We start from the raw sequence: 21,389 nt of genomic DNA, 5'->3' as shown, positions 1-21,389 counted from the left end.
CGATAATAACCGTAACTGAAGCCTTTTATTCACTTATGTAATATAAAGAACGAAACAATATTGATTTGTATATTCAGTGATGGTAAAATCTTACAATTTGTTTTACAACTACCCACGTTTTTGTTATTTCTGGTCTACTATAGACTACAGTCTAATTATTAAGTTTATATTTTTATAGCTGAGGGCATCATAGAACTGATGTTGCATTCATTCTAATAAGAACTCCAAGGAAAAGTTACTTCGCATGAAAGTATACAATTCGGTATCAATAATCTTACAAATGCATGTGTACACCCTAGACGCCTCAACAGGGGGCTGGACCCTGGTTTTTTAAAAAGCAAAAAAGAAAATAACAAATTTTGTTACTTCAAACTAATGATACCAATAATTATTCATGTTATTAAAATTTTAAGACCATTGAATTATTTTGTAACTGTCATTAGGTAATGTGATAAAAAAGGTCCAATCAATAAAGTTCTCTAACCTAAAATAAATCTTATTATAATTAACTAGCTGTCTGGGCAAACATTGTTTTGCCATAAAATGATTTCCCTGTTTTCCTGCTTTTCTCCTAAAGTTTTTTCTGATATTTTTTTTCTTTAGACTTCACGGAGCCCAAGACCTTTCCAACGAATGCAAAACCGTGGAAATCGGTTCGTGCGTTCTGGAGTTATAGCGTCAGGAAGGAAAACCTGACTTATTTTTATATATATTAGATATGCCATATATGACAATATTGGGTCCTTTACGTAAATATAATTAGTGATGTCTAGTTCTATCCTAAGATCCGACCGTAAAATCCGCAAATTTGTATTACGGGCTTTCATTTTACACAATTAGAGGTACTTGCGGCTACTTTTGACAAGGCAACCCAACATTAATCCATTCTATACATTCTAAAGATTATTTTAAAATAAATTTGATGGAAAAAAACGATTCCTGCACGATTTTACGGTCAGATCCAATACTATTCAGAATGTGTTGCTTTTAAGTTTATCTACTATTTTATGTGTTTAAATTACAAAATATTTAAACAACATGATTAAAATGTCGATGACATTTAACAAGTGGGTGTGAATATAGATAGAGTAATAGAAAACTTATAGTAATAGCTATAGTCTGGTCACCAAACATAATAATATGGCCATTGATTGCTTGAGTCTTTTTCTCATGCACAAACATTTACTGTCTTGTTTCCTCAGGTGTGTGATAGTTGTATTTTGTAACATGAATAAAAGAGTTAAGTAGTGATCCTTCATTGGCCATTGTTCTATACCCAGTCTTTACCAATCTACCAACTTATCCATAAATTTAATTAAATAATATTCAGCAGGCTTAGCTTGGCCACCATAGAAAGGTTTATTCTTACTGAAAAGTAGATAAAGTGAAGGATTAAAAGAGGAAATCTGTCAGTATGTCGGTAAATTAAACTGTCAGCGTCTAACCGAACCAGCAGGTCCTGTAATTTTTTTTGTAATTAAATTTACCGCTAACTAATTATTAGTAAATTCATTAATTATTATTATCGGGCACCCAACAGCGCAGGAGTCACAAGAGCTTATTATTTTTAGATTCTATTGGTAACAGTATAATAGGCTGTTGTTTTTTTTGGTACAACAAAAGCCAGACACCGTAAATATTAATTACTATTATCTCCAATTTTATATCACGGCCATCTGTTTGTCAAAATATCTGCTCGGAGTTACATATCGTCCATGTAGGAATGTGATAAACGAGTGGAACCAACTAACTAACTTCCTGTGATATCGGCTCACACTATCAGAATACAATGTAGCAGATGTGAGATGACTTTCATGGCTCCTTCAATGTTTTTTCCCGTTTGAAATTAAAATTCTAATAATTCATTAGAATGACTCATGTTAATATTATCTATAATGTATTTTCTTCTATACATGTAACAAGAAATAGATGAAGAACGAGAATTTAACAAAAGTTTACAAAATATAGTCAAATAAGTATAACCTAAGTTAAAGAAGCTCTATAGTTTATTATACAGTAAGAATAATTATTGAAATGTTAGTGAAGTGTAGATTTCCTTAACCCCTAACATAATATTATGTATTATATTTTATAATGTTCATAATATTATCCCCAAAAAAAATGGACTGGAACAACAAAGCTGCATTGTTTTGCATTTATGTAGTATAATCAGAGTACTTGTGATATTAGACACTGATTATTTCACAACAAAAATGGTGCATCAGCCACTAAACAGTTTTGTTTACAATTACCAAACTTACGTGTACAATGAGGATTTACTTGGCTGAGTTCCAATATTTACAATTATATCACTTCTAACACCTTACTCTGATACAATATATCAGAATAGAATACAAAAATAATAATAATAATACTCCTCACACCGGTTTCGGTGACGGTGGTCAGTTTCATTGAAACCAGGCCTGTTACGCAGGAGTAGTTTTATAGTGTCCAAGTGTGTGCGCTATACACAAGAGCACTCTCTATTCCTTTCACTCTCATAACCCAGTGGGACGGAAGATTATTAACCAATAAAAAAAATACAAAAAAATTATTCACAAAAACACGAAAAGGTTCGCCATATCTGACCTAAACTGTTGGTGATCGTCAGTGTATTGTTACGTGGTTCCCAGCGTGGGTCAAGACCGCGCCGACAATGCCTGACCTCACGGCTTTCCAATCGCCCCTAGCCCAGTCGTTGGGCGATTGGAAAAACTACTTGCCTTCCTTCCTTCCCTTAGACTAGGGTTACACGGTCAGTCTGGCATCAGTTCAGTCCATCAGTCTCAGACTGACGCCAGAAATGATGGTCGGAAAGTACTAATTATTAGTCCGTCAATCACACGGTTACACGATCATTCTCCCGTCAGTCTGGATCAGACTGATGGACTGAACTGATGTCAGACACCGTGTAACCCTACTACCCAAGTCTTATGGAGTGCAAAAAGCCTAATCGTATCGTCCTAATTCTGGAAACCTAAATCATGCGAAAGTGTATCTGCCTCTTTACGCTTAAAAGCGGTTGAACCGCTGAGATATTGTAAGTACTACCATAGAGAAAATGGTACTACGTACTAAATGACTCAATTTGTAACTAGTACATAATAACTCAATGGGTTGAACCGATTTTGATGTAATTCGGTGTAAAGATACTTTAAAGACGTAGGATAGTTTTTGTCGCGGCAAAATGTATGTAAATCATCAAAATCCGTTGCGTAGTTTTAAAGATTAAAGGGAACAAAGGGACATGAGGGAAAAAAGCGACTTTTTTATAATAATTATGTATAGATATAATTAGATAAAAAAGATAAATTTGTCACCCGTGCGGGCATGTCATAATACAATAATTATTCCAAATCCCGCGTACTTAATTTTCATGTTAAAATCCTTGACATGCAAAACTTAACGCGTCGAGGTCAGCGTCACCCGTCGCCGAGTCTTCCGTTGGCTTTGAAAATTATTTGAAAAATTTACGAATATCAAATTAAGGGTCATCCATTAAGTATGTCATACCTAAAGGGGGAGGGAGTCGACGAACGTGACATGGTGTGGCAAATTGGGGGGAGGGGTCCTGAATTTTGTGTATTTTGTGTTGGGCCTTACCCTTTATAGTTCGGTGTTTTAGAGAGAGGGGGGAGGTGGGGGGCGGGGGAGACGAGGAAGTCAAGCTAAATCTTTCCAAATATCACTTAGAGGGGGAGGGAATCAGGGAAGTCGAGTTATTGGAGTGGTATATGTATTAATAATTTTAGAGCCTGGTTCAGGCAAAGCAGGTACCGCTTGGTTTGTTTGCTTAAACGGAATCGTTTCGTCATAGAGGAAAACACAAAACATTATAGCACTTTATTATTTCTATTTTCTATACATACAATCATACAATGTCAAATTTGATTTTGGAGTGCTTTATTCTATCTTCAGCGTTCTCTCTGAAGCTACTTTAGTCCCTTGTCAATATCAATTACCGATTGCTATTTGGCTGCCAATTAAAATTGACCTTCGACCAGCCAATTCGGGCCTCGAGGCAAGGATTCCTTATGCCTTGGTCACACCTACCGAGTGAAATGGGGAGACATGCTCTCGGCCAAGAACTCGGTATGTTTTGTATGGATGTGGTCTGGGCCCTGTCTCCACTCGTTAGGTGTGATCAGGCCAGGACGAGCAAGCACTGTCATGAAGCTAGAATTGGACATAGACATCATAATAGAAATCATCAGATAACAATTTAAATACAGGGGTGTCTTCTTACTCCGACAGCATAAAAAGTAGGAGAACGCATTCTAGGTGTCATTAAATTTTTGATTCGTCTCGGTTTTAGCCTTGGTCGTCCACATGTTACGTTATATCTTCGACTTTGATTCCCCCCTCCCCCTTGTCATGTTTTTTGACCCCCCCCCCCAATCCTCGTAAATCGTGCCGTCCCTCTTTCAGCGTAACCTAATGTATTCGCTATTTCAAGCTATATTTCAGTGTGATCTTTTCAGACCAGTCGTCTCGTTCGTGCCGAGCTCGCCCCAAGATATAAATCTATAACCAAATGTACAATGTAGCCAAATGTACTCAATTAGAAAATCAATACTGTATCTTTGTCCTTATTCTACTGAACTGGGTGTTATAATTCTCACTTCTCGTTGCACTAACAATGAGATAATATTTAGGGCTAAAAGACCCTCAAGGCACTTGTAGCACCTCTGGACTTGCACATGCACATGGTAAAAAATATATTGCATTTTGTGTAAATCATTTTAAGGGGTCATCCACATATTACGTCACAGCGCAAGGGTGATGACTGATGAGGGGGTAATAACTCATTAAACTCATAGTACGCATAGGCAGAGATACTAAAATCGTGACATAGGGGGGAGGAATTAAAAATCGAAATATTGCGTGATGCAACGATGTAAATCGATGACTTATAATGAGTTATCTACTCCTTGTTCCAGATCTAGTCCACTGCACCAACGAGCCCAACGTGTCGATCCCCCAGCTGGCCAACCTCCTGGTGGAGAGGACGCAGAACACCAACTGGGTTGTGGTGTACAAGGCCCTCATCACGGTGCACCACCTGCTCGCGTACGGGAATGAGGTGAGGGAAGACATAACACAAGTGACCATAGTCCATAACTCATCTTCCCCCCTGAAAGTGACGTAATTTATAAATGACCCCAACCTGCTGTCGTTTTCCCTGTTAGTACGCGGATGCTGCGAACTACGAAAAGCTGACATAGTGATAGAGTGACATGTAACATTGTCGTGCAAGAAGATCTGTCAACCGCTTTTTCTCAGCGTCGGTCAGTAACATCGAAAACTACAGCATATTGGGTCATCCATAAATGGTCACTTTTAGAGGAGAAGACGTTTTATTTGAAAGTTTTGCTTAAGATGACGCCGCGTTAAAGTAAAAAACCGTGTTGGATATGTTTTAGATTGGAACAGCAAGAAATGGAAAGGGTTTTGTCGTGTAATTTAAAAACCATAAATATATTTCTTAAGCTATGGGCAAATTAAAGTGTATACTTGAACCAATCTATGTACTCGTCTCTGTTGGCAAAATTAGAATCCCTTTTTTTACAAAGGTCTTTTTGATTGATTATTCGGTGTTATAAAAGTTGACCAATAGTCTTATGCTATGGGTAATTTAGAGACAGAAACATGACGAATATACTGACATTGAGCTTTAATTTCTTAGCTATAGTCATTGCTGCGAAAAATCAATATCGCTACAGCCAAATTATCAAGGCGTCACCTTAATGCAGGGCTTTGGTGTTTTTTGGTACGTATGCATTGAAAAAATAATTTTAAATAATTAAATTTATATTTTATATTAATTATTTTGTAAGGTTAACGGACACCGTGAGAGTGACTAAGGTCATATTGTGTTGTATCCTGGGGGGAACAAATATTTTAAAGTTTTTTTAGTACAACTAACTGTAATATATCATTATTATATGCTAACACCGCGATTTGAATAAGTAGTTCTTAATTTTTTAAACCTAACTAACAGAGGAGTAGCATATTTTTGATATTATGTTTGTGGCATAATAGTTCCCAAACGAATGAACCGATTTTGTGTTTTTTATATTCAAAACTAACGTGGTCGAAAATGTCAATCGTGGCTGAAAAGATATTTTTTTGGGTCGCCAAAAAAGACAACAAAGTCCTGTAATTTGATTATAAATCCAAAATAAATTAACTCTTCAATATAAATAATTTACGAAATAAAAACAGAGCCTAACTTCGTTACCTGAACCAACCTTTGCATTTGTTAACTTAGTGATTTTTTTCTAGGGTGGCTCATAACTCTTTTTATAATTTTTGGGTCGCAATATCAAAAAGGACCGCTGTTCTAGTTTAACTAAAAATGCATATCTATCTATCTATATATATAAAACTCAAAGGTGACTGACTGACATGGTGATCTATGCGAATCGAATCGAAATCGAACGCACAGCCTAAACCACTGGGCCGATCGGGCTGAAATTTGGCATGCAGGTAGATGTTATGACGTAGGCATCCGCTAAGAAAGGATTTTGATCAATTCCACCCCCAAGGTGTTAAAATAGGGGATGAAAGTTTGAATATAATAATACTTCTTAACGCGAGCGAAGCCGCAGGCAAAAGCTCGTTGTGTTGTAAAATCTCGTACATAACGTATGAAAATAGCGTGATATGGTTCGTCACCACGTAATGCCACGTAGTTCCGCTCACACACACAAAAACTATTAGATTTTTCACGACAATATGACCTCCGCTGAATTTGCCATCTCTACTCTAACTCTGCTACCAATTACCATGTTCCTAATATGGGCCTAAGATGCCTGAAATTAATGGTATTTAATTTAATTTTAATAGTGTACATAGTTAATCAGGGTACACAGGGTAAGTTCGGATAATTAAGGTTAACGCTAAATTAAACTACAGTTACGCTTCGGTACTACAGTTTGCGGTTGCAGTGCAGTATTTTTTTTTAAATGAAAATAGGGGGCAAACGGGTCACCTGATGGAAAGCAACTTCCGTCGTCCATGGACACTCGCAGCATCAGAAGAGCTGCAGGTGCGTTGCCGGCCTTTTAAGAGGGAATAGGGTAATAGGGGAGGGTAGGGATGGGAAGGGAATAGGGGAGGGTTGGGAAGGAAATAGGGTAGGGGATTGGGCCTCCGGTAAACCCAACTTTCACTCGGCGAAACACAGCGCAAGCGCCGTTTCACGCCGGTTTTCTGTCAGCCCGTGGTATTTCTCCGATTAAGCCAGCCCATTCGTGCCGTAGCATGGCTCTCCCACGTTTAAACTTGATTAAAAGTTAAAAGCACGGCACGTAACGTCTCTTCGTAATGCAATTATAACCAGACTGAAATGTTTAATGCATGCGCTACGCTACCTTTTATCAAAGCTGATCAAATTATTTTAAAACAATATATTGTACACGATACAATATATTTAATTACTCTTCTATATTAATATTATAATTGGGAAGAGTTTGTTTGTTTGTTTGTTTGTTTGAACGCGCTAATCTCAGAAACTACTGGTCCGATTTGAAAAATTATTTTACTGTTGGATAGCCCATTTATCGAGGAAGGCTATAGGCTATATTTTATCACGCTAAGTATAATAGGAGCGAAGAAATAGAGGAAAATGTGGAAAAACGGGGGAAAATTATTTGAAAGGGCTTATTTGAACGCGCTAATCTCGGGAACTACTGGTCCGATTTGAAAAATTCTTTCAGTGTTAGATATCTCATTGATCGAAGAAGGTTATAAACTATATTTTATCACGCTAAGACTATTAAGAGCGAAGAAATAGAGGAAAATGTGGAAAAAATGGGGGAAATTATATGAAAGGGCCTATTTTAACGCGCTAATCTCAGGAACTGCTTATCCGATTTGAAAAATTCTTTCAATGTTAGCACAATAGACATAACGACGTTAGATAGCCCATTCATCGAGGTAGGCTATAGGCTATATTATATCACGCTAAGACTTATAGGAACGAAGAAATAGATGAAAATGTGGAAAAAACGGGGGAAATTCTATGGAATTGCTTATTATATTATGAACTACTGGAGCAATTTTTATGTTATTTGGCAAACATGAAGAATAGACCACGTGAAGGGACATAGGCTATTTTTTGCTGCAAAATGTAAATGCGTGAAATTCCTAAATTACGCAAGCGAAGCCGCGCGGGACATCTATATAATATAATAAAATCGTAGGAAAGTCTATTCTGTATATTGAATATTTTTGTACAATAAATATTTGGATGTGAACTACTATGGTAACGCGGACCAAGTCGCGGGCAACAGCTAGTTTAAAATAATTTCATCGGCTTTGTGGGCGATCAATTTTATTGTGCTAGCAATATTATTTAACAATTTATTTGACAATAATATTAAAAAGCTGGCGCGTTCAATACATAAAGTTAATATACCAAGCGGAATAAAGAAACAAAGGCCTGAGGAAGAGAGATGTCACTATTGAAGTAACACTGCGTGGTAAAAAGAGACGTGTGATACATGACAGCAGCACTCTTTTTTTGACGTCCAGTCGGCACGTGCCGCACGTTGACAATTTAATCTCATAGAATTCATGTTCAATCATGCTTGTGTAAGTGTATACGTACTTACACATATTTTTCACACAGATGAAAACCAATTTCGGTTTCATTTGACAGCTCGAGATTGTTGCTCTATTCCGCTAGGTATATTAACTTTATGGTTCAATATGAACCCTAGACGCTCAATAGTATTGCACAATACGTGATATTTCATATTACAATAATAATTTTTGACAGCTGACGATATGCAACACCCGAAGTCTGGTTAACACATCCGCCCACATAAATCAGGCAAATCGTAATTCAGAACAGCGATCATTCAATTTTAATTATGGTTAATCTGTCCTGTCTTATTGTTTTTCCCAATTTATATCCAATCAAATCCAATCCAATTTCCAATTATAGAGTCCAGTTTCCGTTTGTAGTTACCTGCGTACGCGCAGCGTTTTGACCTGCGTGGAGACCGCTGACTCATACATCTGCGATTTTAAAACACAACTAAAATAATGTAGAGCTGTTACCGAGTTGGTGATGAATGATTATGAATCATTGATAAAATACTTGATTATCAAATTTTCATAGAAACAAGATCCAAATGGGTATTCACTTTGAAACTAAGATGCTAAAGACAGACAGAATGATGATATAGAGTCCGCAAATATTTCAAAATTAGGATGTAACATGTCTATTGTCTATTGAAAAGAAAAATCTTCGCAAAGGAGAAAAGTTACGAGGCATTTACGTTAACTAGAGATCGCACAATGGTTGAAATTCGACCTTAGTTTCAACGACATTAGGACTACTACCTATATTTTGTAAAAAATATTGACTTTATCATTTTTTTTTCAACTCTTGTCTCTGGGTCTTAGCTGATTTCAGACTGGCCGTGTAAGCATTGGCTAATAGTATCTTAGATTCAAAAAAAAAACTATAATCCATTTTCAATTTGGACACTGTTAAGCATTCGTGTACTAACCCACATAAAAATTACGTATTGAGTTATGAATGCAGTTATGTTCTATAAATGATTTAGAACAAGACTGTATTCAAAATTTATCAACAAAAAAAATTGTGGGTTAGGACACTAATGCTTAACAGCGACCATTTGTCAACTTGTTGTCAACAGACTTCAAACATAAATAAAAGAGTATAATTCGTATGTATAGGCTTGTCACTCAAATATCTATCATTTCTCATATGTGTGTCTTGTAGTGTGTGTAATGTTTTATTTGTTGAAAAAATGTATGATAAAAGCATAATTTCAAAATAATATTAGTTCGATGCACTCCTTCACCATATAAACTATAACTGTGCAAAATTTCATGCACCTACGTTTCCCCAATTTTCGTAAAAAGGGTTACAAAGTTTTTCGTTCGCGTATTAATATTATGATGTTTCTTCTTAAAATCTTAAAATGGCTCCAAATAATACCGCTTTATTTTTGGCCACGCTTTTTGCGGTACTTCAGATCAGAAACTAAATATTCGCATTACCTCGACGGTGCGAACTGGCGAAACGGCGAAGCCATATAGAATTTGTTGAAGTTGGGGTCGGTAGATTAGGCCCGGCCGTGTAGATTTAGAAGCTTGACATGTGATCTAATATCTTTTTCACAGAGCAAATCTTATGTGGTCATCTTGGCAACTTTTTACATGAAATGTTTTTGGTGGGATACTTCTGTCCAGTAACTTAAACTTATAGAAAGAGTAAATACTTCTACTGTACAGACTACAGGCGCTATGTTAAACGGCGAAACAAACCAGTGAATCACAGATGATACAACTCCAATCATCCAATCGCCATAATCGTACGGAATCGCGTCTCCATACAATAGTACCACTTGTGTCAATAATCTGTCACTATTTTCGTACACCGCCGCCATTGCATAATCAACTTTATCAGTTTTAGGATAGGGTTTGGTATTGTTTGTTTTGGCGTCACTATTTTCGCACAATCACCATTCGATACTCGACTTTACATAATTACAATAAGATTGGTTATTGTAACAAGTCAGAATACCTACAGTTTTGAGAAATGGCCAAATAGCATTTTCAACATAGCGAACGTTATCTAGATTTTAATGTATTCTATTGTGAATGCCTGAGCTGTTAGTCAACGATCGTTTCGCTGTAAAGCCTGCTCACATTAATTTACCTCTGACAGCGCTCTTTATATTAACAATATAAGGATTAAGGATCACTTGTAGAAAACCCGTGACAAAGCACTAACCGTACAAAGTACTCGACAGAAATACGGTCGACAGATATGTCCCTTTATGTAAAAGTAGATTGAATTTCGCATGTGCTACATTAAAAGAGTATGCAACAAGAGAAATAGCAAAACCGTAGCCATGTCCATGATAGGGGGATAAAAAAATGTTTTGCGACATACAATATATTATAATATGTCGACCTAAGCCTAACTTTAAAAAAAAATATATCCTACCTATTATCTATACTAATATTATAAATGCGAAAGTATCTCTGTCTGTCTGTCTCGCTTTCACGCCAAAACTACCGAACCGATTGTAATGAAATTTTGTATACAGATAGTCTAAAGCCTGAGAAAAGGACATAGGCTACTTTTTTTACTGGAAAAAAGGGTTGTAAGGGGGTGAAAATACGAAAATTCGTTCAAATTAAGATAGTTCCAAAAATTCATACTAGATGGCGCCGTGCGTCTCTTACATCGCGCTAACGCTTGCCTTAATCTTTCTATAAGAGGTGGTATCATTATACGTTCGAGTTTCGATTTTTTTCGATTATTATTTCTATTTTACGTTATTAATTATAAGTCAGTACTTTATATTATTTACAGTGACGTAACCTTAACCTATCAATGATAAATAGTTTATGGGTAAACCTGTGTAATTGGGGGGCTAAATAAGCTTTAAAATTTGGCATAATATATAAAGTTTAAAAAAATGAAATACACACACTGGCAAAATTAGCGGAACATAGGTAAAAAGGGCCAAACCTTGAACTCAAGTGGGTCGGGCTGTCTGAAAGCCTTTTTTATAGCTTCTAAGCTCATTCAAGAAATAAAATATTGAACAAAACTGGCAAGATGACAGGTTTTTATAGCAATTATGCCCTAATAAGTGTTTTTCGATTATTGACGTTGTAAGTGTTCCTGATAAGAATGGCGTTTTAGCGGGGTGCAAGGTATGCTCAGCTCATTTGATTGTTTGGTTTTTGGAAGACCACATTGCTTAGATACAAAATTAGTGATTTCCCAGCATCTGCGACAGCTAGAGCTGTAACCACGATAGAGAAAGGTCACACCTACCGTCCGGTCAGTCAGGCCTTAGGTGTGTCGGCTTCCGTGGTTCATCGTAACTTTCAACGCTTCAGAGAGACTGGATCTTACGTTCGGAGACGAGAACAAGGCAGATATCGGGTGACAATGGTTCAGGATGAACATTTTGTAAGGAAACAAAACTTAAGAAATCGACCTCAAACTGCTATGTAGACACGAAACCTGTCGGAACAGATCCAAAATGAACGTGTAAGTGATTGTACAGTAAGAAGAACTCAAAAGTGCCAGCAAGGGCACCAAAACTTGAGACAGGACACCGAAGAGCCAGGCTAAGATTTGCGCGTGAACATCAAAATTAGACAAGTGAGTAAAATCTTGTGCTGTACAGTGATGGGAGCAAATTCTGTGTACATTGTATTGACAGGCGATAAAGAATGTGGATAAATCATAAGGAAAGCTACAGGCCATCAAACTTACCGGAAACAGTGGCCTATGATGCAGGCTTCGTAATGGTTTGGAGTTGCATATGATTTGGAGCCCGCATGGAGCTGATGATTATAGATGATGGTACTTTGACAGTACAGGGCTATAGCACCGAAATCCTGGAACTGCATGGTGTTCCTTTTACACAATTTTAGGTAGTAATTTCAATTTTATGTGCGTCCATAGAGTAAGAAAATCGGGCATTATTACCTAAACGATGCTGGCGTAGCCCAGGTGGAGAGGCCAGCGTGGTCTACGGAAGTGGATCCGATTGAAGACGTATGGCACATCAATGGGTGAACGGTACGAGTTAAAACTCCAGCTCCAAAATGTGTCCAGGAGCTCGAGTTGGCGCTACTGGAGGAGTAGGAGAATATCCCACAGGAAATGATTGACAATAAAAATGCAAGCATGGAATGGCGTATCCAGGCCCTCTTGAGATCCATAGAAGGCATTACACGCTTTAAACATGGCATTTCTTTAATAAAAATGGATAATTTATCTTAAAAACTTACTACTGAAATTTCAAAGATTTTCTTAATTTTTTGATTTTTGCTGATTTTTTTCTATTTTTCACGTTTTTATGTCCTAAATTTATATATAATTTATTTTTTAATAATCAATTAGTAAATAAATAAATAAATATATAAAAATCAGTGAACAATTTTAAAAAAATTGAAAATTTTGCTATGTTCCTCTAATTTTGCCGGTGTGTTTATTATGTGCACACTGCACAGCTGTTTTGATATAAGGGGTACCAGGTTTTTTTTATAAAAGCTTTTGACACCAATTTTGTTGACATCGCGTGCTATAAACTGAAGTCCACGCGGACGAAGTCGCGGGCAACAGCTAGTACATAATACAGCTGAATATAAAATCTCATACTTTTTGGAAGTCGGTTAAAAAAATAACACAACCGTCGATTTGTCGTTGTACAACATGGTGATAACCGTGACGGTTACTAGCGATAAATTGTATGACACAATGCGTTTATAATCTACATTCAATACTAGGCCGTTGTTTCTATGATATTTGCTTAAAAATGATAAAATTATGCTGTTTAAGGCCTTATTAGAGTAATAGTGAAAGAGGTATAAAATATTAAAAAATCATAGTCCTTAAAATCTACTTATTTTTTTTTTCTGAGGTGTCGAAAAATTACGTAAAATATTGTAGGGGGGAAGAAAGGGAATCCTCAAAAAAGTCTCCCACAAGGTGTAAACGCCCTTTGATGTATCCCAGAGTTTGAAACCCTAGTTTGTTGATAAAAGAAGATAATCTCCTGAGATGAGTTTCTCTAAAATCGGGCCTCTGAAGTCTGAACAGACATTAAGTAGTTACTTGAGTAAGCCTGAATTGCAAAGCAAAAGGATGTACCTAATTGCTGTAAAATGATTATTATATCTACGATTGTTGTAAATCGCAGCTATAGAAAAAAAAAATTATCCGTCGCTCCGTTATAGGAATCAGTTTTTGCATCATATTTTATTGTGATTTGAGATTATTTAGGAGAAAAAATCCCTTCAATTTTGTTAGATTCTGCTTTATCCTGCCCCCATTGTCTTGCGTTAAGTATGGGCGCCCCCAACTAAGTTTTACAGTTTACATTGATCTCTACTTTAAGTCCCGATTTGTGATAAAAATAATACTATGATATTGAATGTACCGTAACTTCTTGGTGGAAATTCATGTTTCACAGTAATAATATACACTTTTCATGCACTTTTTCCACTTTTATTAATTCATAATTATGTTTTACACGACCGGTTTCGATAAAATCATCATCAGATGACCTGATGATGATTTGAATGATGATGAAAAATAATACTACTTTATTCGTCGGTGAAATATATTTTTAAATTTTAGAATATGCTGTGATAACTGCAATGCGGATCTGTGTTTAATTTTACCGAGACAAGCATGAGCTTAATAACCTCAATAAGACGCCATCTTTATTATTTTTTCCTTTTTTTCAGAGGTTTACACAGTACCTGGCGTCGAGTAATTCGACGTTTCAGCTCAGCAATTTCCACGATAAAAGCGGAATGCAAGGTATACTATAACATACTTTAAAATATACTATAACATTGTTGAATAATATGCGTACTGCAAATAAAATTTTAGTTTGTCATCTTGTAAGGCTATATTGTAATCTGTGGTAAAATAAATTACCGACAATATTTAAAACATAGGAATTAGGATTTACTTACTTGTCTAGACCTAGTGTCATATAGACATGTTGACATAATATTATTAATTATTATCATTTGTAAAAAGATAATGGTTGAAATAATGTTGAATTCGCTTGTACAGAAGAAAATATCTCACGGTTGAGATCCCCAATCCCCATTAATGATGATTTTGGTTAGAGTTAGACATTTAGGGCCTGTTTGACCACTTCCTGCTAAGAGTATCGACCAATTAACTTGATAGATCAAGTATGGACTATGGAGAATAAGTCAAAAAAGTTGTGAATAGCCTATTAGGCACTTTATCAAAAAGTGGTGAAACAGGCCCTTAATATTATAATTTGTCTGAATAGAAAGAACATAATATTAAGCAGTAGAGGGTTTTTTTGTATATCAATAGCAGTAGATCATATTTTAGCTAACAAGTTTCAGCTTTTAAGCTCAGTAGGATCGATTGGACTATTTTAGGAATTTGTTGGGCCGAGCAAAAATAAATTCCAGGAATTGTGTATTTCTATTGTTACGTGCTAGGGTTCGAGGATTTGGAGAGAAAGACCTGGTGACTCTCTTGAAGACTTTATTAACACTGCACTAAACACTAGGTCACAACACTTAGCACTAAGTCCAAACACAAATCACTAGGTCCAATCACTAAGCACTATCACTGTCCTAGGTCGTAGCCAAGTCGCAGGTTTCACTGGTTCACTCACTATTGATCACTCCGAAATCGCCTTGAAGATCGCTCAGATTGAACTGACTTGCCGGACCTGCCTGCGGCTCTTTTTATATGGCGAGACGAATTCCAGAAATTTCCCGATTCACGTAAACAAGTAAACAACCGTGGGAAATTTCTAGGAAGCTCGGGCATGTACCACAATAAAACTGCCGTCCTTGCGATAAGTGCAGTAAGTTGAATTTAATTTAGACCTTATGGACTCAGTCATAAGGTCTAAATTCAAATACGCTAACAAATAAAGGGTAAGCACGTAAACAAACATTGGACCTTTTTAGAAGGTTCGAGTATGTACTTGCGCACCACGTGTCCGTTTACCATGTACCGTAACACTATTCCCCTCTTAGAGATGCTCGTCCCGAGCATCATTGTTACTGCCATGGTAACGCGCCAGACGGTCTATGTGTACCACTTTGAATGTCCCTCTTGGTTGCTTTTGAATCCTGTAAGTCACGTCATTCAATCGGGTAACCACTTTGTATGGGCCGTCCCACTTGGTCTGCAACTTTGGAGATTTGCCTTTTCGGCGAGTTGGGTTATGCAGCCACACCAGTGACCCTTCTTCGAAACCGCTTGTATTCGATTTCCGGTCGTATCTGGTCTTCATGTTCTCACTTGACTGTAACCCATTTTCCCGAACCATGGCGTGTATATAACGCATCTTTTCCCTTAAATCGCAGACATAATCTGGTACGGTCTTTGGTTCTTCCGGTGATCCTCCTGTCAAAAGGTCTACTGGTACTCGTAGTTCTCTACCGTAATTGACATACGCCGGGGTAGCTTTTATGCTCTCATGCTCGGCGGTACGGTACGACAGAAGGAAGAGCGGTATATACTTGTCCCAGTCCTTTTGTTTGTCATCTACCAATTTCGCCAAATGCCTCTCAAGGGTCTGGTTAAATCTCTCAACCATTCCATCAGACTGTGGATGGTACGCGGTGGTCCTCGTTTTATGCATTCCCAAAATTCTGCACACTTCCTGGAAGACCTGCGATTCGAAATTCCTGCCCTGATCGGAATGGATTTCTAGAGGCACACCAAAGCGAGATATTACTTCTTCGACTAGCTTAGAAGCAACTGTTGTAGCTTCCTGGTTTGGTATGGCGAACACTTCGGGCCATTTGGTGAAGTAATCCATGACAACCATGAAATACTTATTTCCTGATTCCGTTACAGGAAATGGCCCAGCTACGTCAACTGCGATTCGTTCCCACGGTGCGCCAACGTTATACAAGCGCAGGCTCCCACGGCTCCTTGTCTGTGGTCCCTTCACTGCAGCGCAAGTAGTGCATTTGCGGCACCAATCCTGTACATCATCTCGACAATGCAACCAGTAGAATCGTTCTCGCACTTTCGTTAACGTCCTCTTTACTCCTAGATGACCTCCTGATACGCCATCATGCATTTCACGGAGAACATCCGGTACTCTCGTTCTTGGGACAACTATCTGAAGATGGAACTCTCTGCCGTTGGTCTTCTCCCATTTCCGGTAAAGTATTCCGTTTTGAAGAATCAGACTGTCCCATTGCGCCCAGTACGCCTTAGTGACAGCGCCAGTGGGTGCAACCTCACTCCAGATTGGCTTTACGTCATCCCGTTTCTTCCATGTGATGATGTGTCGAAGGTCGTCATCTCTTTCTTGAGCCTCTCTCATACCATCATTCTCCCATGGACCCAAAGGACTTGTTTTCGTTAACTTTAATGTTACTTCATTAGATTCCTGCTTAACACAATGTTTGCAGTCTTCCGAACACGGCCTTCGCGAAAGTGCGTCGGCATTCCCATGTGCCTTTCCGCTACGGTGTTCCGTCTTGAAGTCATACTCCTGGAGTTGTTCGATCCATCGAGCTACTTGGCCTTCTGGGTTCTTGAATTGTAGTAGCCACTTCAAGGCTGCGTGATCAGTTCGCAGTAAAAAGTGTCTGCCGATGAGATACTTGCTGAAATGTTGTAGCGTCTTTACGACAGCCAAGAGTTCTCTTCTTGTCACACAGTAGTTTCTCTCTGGCTTAGATAAAGATTTGCTGAAATATGCAATTACAACTTCTCTTTCACCCTGTTTTTGAGATAACACCCCTCCAATGGCCGTGTTGCTTGCGTCCGTGTCGACTATAAACTGACCTTCAGGTTGTGGATACCCCAGGATTGGTGTTTCACACAGATGTTTCTTTAGTTTCTGAAAAGAATCTTCGGAAGTCTCGTCCCAAATAAACTGTCGTTTATCTTCTGTCAGCCGATGTAATGGCTTGGCTATCTCTGAGAATCCCTTAACAAAACGCCTGTAGTAGGAGCATAGGCCGAGAAATGCCCGCACTTCGGTTTTGTTCTTAGGGGTTGGCCAATTTTGGACTGCTTCTAGTTTCTCCGGGTCCGTCTGAATTCCATCACTGGAGATAACATGGCCGAGATAGTTCACCTTACTCCTGAATAAACGACACTTTTTCGGATTCAACTTTAACTTGGCCCCCTCTATTTTGGCGAAAACTCGTTCTAAGTTTCGCAAATGGACCTCGAAGTCTCGGCCAACAATGATGACGTCGTCCAAATAGACTAAGCAAGCCTCTCCAACTAAGCCTGCCAGTACACACTCCATGAGTCGCTCAAATGTGGCAGGTGCGTTGCACAATCCAAAGGGCATGACGTTAAACTGCCATAGACCTTTACCGGTGGAGAACGCTGTCTTCTCCTTGTCTTTTGGATGAATTTCCACCTGCCAGTATCCAGATTTCAGGTCCAGGGTCGAGAACCATTTCATGCCACTCAAGGTATCCAGAGTGTCGTCGATTCGAGGTAATGGATAGCTGTCCTTCTTACGGCGGTTCCCAATATTTGATCTATCTCTGGTTTTGCCCTACTAGAGATAGGAATAGCTCACATTAGACATTAGAGACATATATTTTATGTCAATTATGAGCTATTCCTATCTCTAGTAGGGCAAAACCATAGATAGATCAAATATTGGGAACGGCCGTTAGTGACATCATTGAGACGTCTGTAGTCCACACAAAATCTTGTGCTGCCATCTTTCTTCTTCACTAATACAACCGGTGAGCACCACGGACTTGCAGACGGTTCAATTATCTTATTCCTTCTCATGTCCTCCAAAAGGCCTTCAACTTCTTTTTCCTTTGCAATGGGTATCCGTCTTGCTCGTTGACGAATTGGGTTCTCGCTTCCGGTATCTATCCTGTGCTGAACCATCGACGTTCTTCCAAGGTCGCCTTCCTGACTGGAGAAGATATTCGCGTGGCGTTGTAAAAACTTCTTAGCTTTCATGCCTTGCGAATAAGTCAGATTACTCTTGCAGTCATCGAGTAGCTCAGTCACTATTCCATAGTTGCTGGTTTTTGCTGCGTCTGAGCCTGTGATCGAATTACACTTTCTCATCCAGACAACTTCCTCGCACTTTCCAATGACGTCACCTTTGTTCAAGCAGATCTCGCGATCACCAAGATTCAAAACTCTGACCACAGCGTTACTGCTTCCACTAACAAGGGTTCTTGCCGTCATCAATTTTTGCGCTGATGTCTTGGTAGGTGTGTCTTCGATTAACACGCATCTGTTTGACTTCTTCTTTCCAGCTGGCGGTAGTCTCACCAGCACCCGAGCTTCCGCACGTCCAGGTATTATGACTTTCTTTACACATTCAACTTTCCCGCAGGCGCCTCCAAGGATGAAAATTTCTTCTTCGCCACACTTGAACACTCCGTCGGCGACATTAATTCTGCAGTTGTGCTTCTTCATGAAATCCAAACCCAAGATGCAATCATCCATAATCTCAGCCACAATAACGTCATGAGGGTATGAGAACTCCCCCACATTCATCGTAACTGACATTTCTCCCAGGACGGGTATTGGCTGACCGGAGGCGGTAAGAAGCCGACAGTTAATTCTCCTCTTGTGCCTCCTTGTGGCTTTTATCAAATTTGGGTTTACTATTGTTCTAGAGGCTCCTGTGTCTAGAGTCATTTTGCAATCCGTCCCGTTAATAGTCCCCTGAATCACCAGACTATTCCCGCTGCTTGCTTGGGAGACAACCGTTATTGGGGCTTCCTCCGTGTCAGCCAGCACTCGCCCCTTAGTCCTGGCTTTTATTCGTTTCCCTGCTCCCGGGCAGGGGATGAAGCCCCTTGCTTCTTCAGCTCCTCCATTTGTTCCTCGAGCCTTTTCATTCTTGCCATCTGGGTCTCTTTCTGCGGGCAGTTAAGCTGAAGATGGCCCCTCTCGCCGCACTTGTAGCACATGGCTCCAGAACTTCTCTTCGTAGGAGCCTTAACCTCCTTGACTTCCTCAGAGACCTCGCGGATCTTATATGTCTGCCGTATGTCACGCCGAACAGCCTCGACCTCTAAAGCATGCGCCAATGCTTCCTTAAGCGAGGTGTGGTGACGTAGCCTTACTGCAGCTCTGACCTCTAGGTCCCTGATTCCGTCGACAAATGCTTGCACAATGTTCGTGTCGATCATCTTGGAATCGGCTCCTGGGTGTGCCTTCTTGACCAGTTTTTCTATTTCCAACGCCCATTGTTGTAGTCCTTCTCCTGGGCGTTGGACTCTGTCACGCAGTTGGGCACGGAACACGTGCTCCAGGTGTCGCTCCCCGTATCTGGATTCAAGTGCCTCCATCAGGTCTTTAAACCCATTTCCTGTATGCGCTTCTAGGACCGACAAAGCTTGCCCTCTGAGCGCAACTGTGAGAGCGGTCAGGCATTGTTCATCATTCCATCCGTTGGCAGAAGCAACCGTCTGGAATTGCTGACGATAAGCGTTCCAAGAAGTAGTACCGTCGTATGGTGGCACTTTAACTCTTGGTCCTTGTACCACTACGGAAGTTCCACTAGACGTCGCGATTCCTGTGGTTTCCACGCGCACTTTCCACTTCTGTAGTTCTGTGAGGCCAGTTTTCACATTTTCCACATCCACTCCTAGCCCGGTAACGCGTTCGTCCATTACGTCGACATCTTTACGAAGCTTAGTCACCGTGTCACTAACATCCTTTATAGCTCCAAGCGCTTTTTCTTGGAGGTCTTTTTGCTGCTCTTGTGATTCTCGAATCGCTCTGATTTCAGCCTTCTGAAATTCTTGCAAAGCGCCGAGCTTGCGGTCTTGTGACTCTTGTAAAGCGCCGAACTTGCGGTCTTGTGATTCTTGCAGAGCCTGAATTAACTCAATTAGGCTTTGTAATTGGGGAGCCACTTGAGGGGCCGCAGAAGCTACGGGCGATGCATGGTGGCTGGAGCCAGTAGGCAGAGGTTGAGTAGACTTAGCTCGGTGGGCGGAGCTAGTGGGCGTGGCCTGAGTGGGCGTGGCCTGGTGGGCGGAGCCAGTGGGCGTGGCCATGCCCAAAGTGGGCGGAGCCTGAGGGGCGTGGCCAGTGGGCGTGTCCCGGTGGGCGGAGCCAGTGGGCGTGGCTTCCACCAAAGTGGGCGGAGCCTGGTGGGCGTGGCCAGTGGGCGGAGCCATGTGGGCGGGGCCAGTGGGTGGGGCCTGTCCCTCAGTGGGCGGAGCTTGGTCCCCAGTGGGTGTGGCCTCCGCAACTCCTCTCTCGGAGTCAATGGCAGCAGCTCGCTGCGCCCTTGTCCTGACACTCCCCTTGAAGTCCTCTCTCGGAGTCAATGGCATCTCCAAATCGCACTTCTGACACCAGTTGTTACGTGCTAGGGTTCGAGGATTTGGAGAGAAAGACCTGGTGACTCTCTTGAAGACTTTATTAACACTGCACTAAACACTAGGTCACAACACTTAGCACTAAGTCCAAACACAAATCACTAGGTCCAATCACTAAGCACTATCACTGTCCTAGGTCGTAGCCAAGTCGCAGGTTTCACTGGTTCACTCACTATTGATCACTCCGAAATCGCCTTGAAGATCGCTCAGATTGAACTGACTTGCCGGACCTGCCTGCGGCTCTTTTTATATGGCGAGACGAATTCCAGAAATTTCCCGATTCACGTAAACAAGTAAACAACCGTGGGAAATTTCTAGGAAGCTCGGGCATGTACCACAATAAAACTGCCGTCCTTGCGATAAGTGCAGTAAGTTGAATTTAATTTAGACCTTATGGACTCAGTCATAAGGTCTAAATTCAAATACGCTAACAAATAAAGGGTAAGCACGTAAACAAACATTGGACCTTTTTAGAAGGTTCGAGTATGTACTTGCGCACCACGTGTCCGTTT

The 21,389-nt window shown here is 39.8% G+C and overlaps 1 protein-coding gene across 10 annotated transcripts in view; it reads left to right on the top strand.

Moving 5' to 3' along the window:
- The window catches only part of LOC121736289 (phosphatidylinositol-binding clathrin assembly protein LAP), a 54,835-nt gene that overhangs the window by 554 nt on the left and 32,892 nt on the right, over positions 1-21,389 (top strand). For all 10 annotated transcript variants that reach the window (XM_042127392.1, XM_042127388.1, XM_042127395.1 and 7 more), the window contains exons 2-3: positions 4,941-5,083; positions 14,266-14,341. In XM_042127392.1, the coding sequence (XP_041983326.1) occupies positions 4,941-5,083; positions 14,266-14,341 (219 nt within the window). The remainder of the gene's footprint in view (positions 1-4,940; positions 5,084-14,265; positions 14,342-21,389) is intronic.

Source organism: Aricia agestis, chromosome 18 (assembly GCF_905147365.1).
Source record: "Aricia agestis chromosome 18, ilAriAges1.1, whole genome shotgun sequence".
Lineage (NCBI taxonomy): Eukaryota > Metazoa > Arthropoda > Insecta > Lepidoptera > Lycaenidae > Aricia > Aricia agestis.
This window is presented reverse-complemented; position numbering and strand designations above follow the sequence as displayed.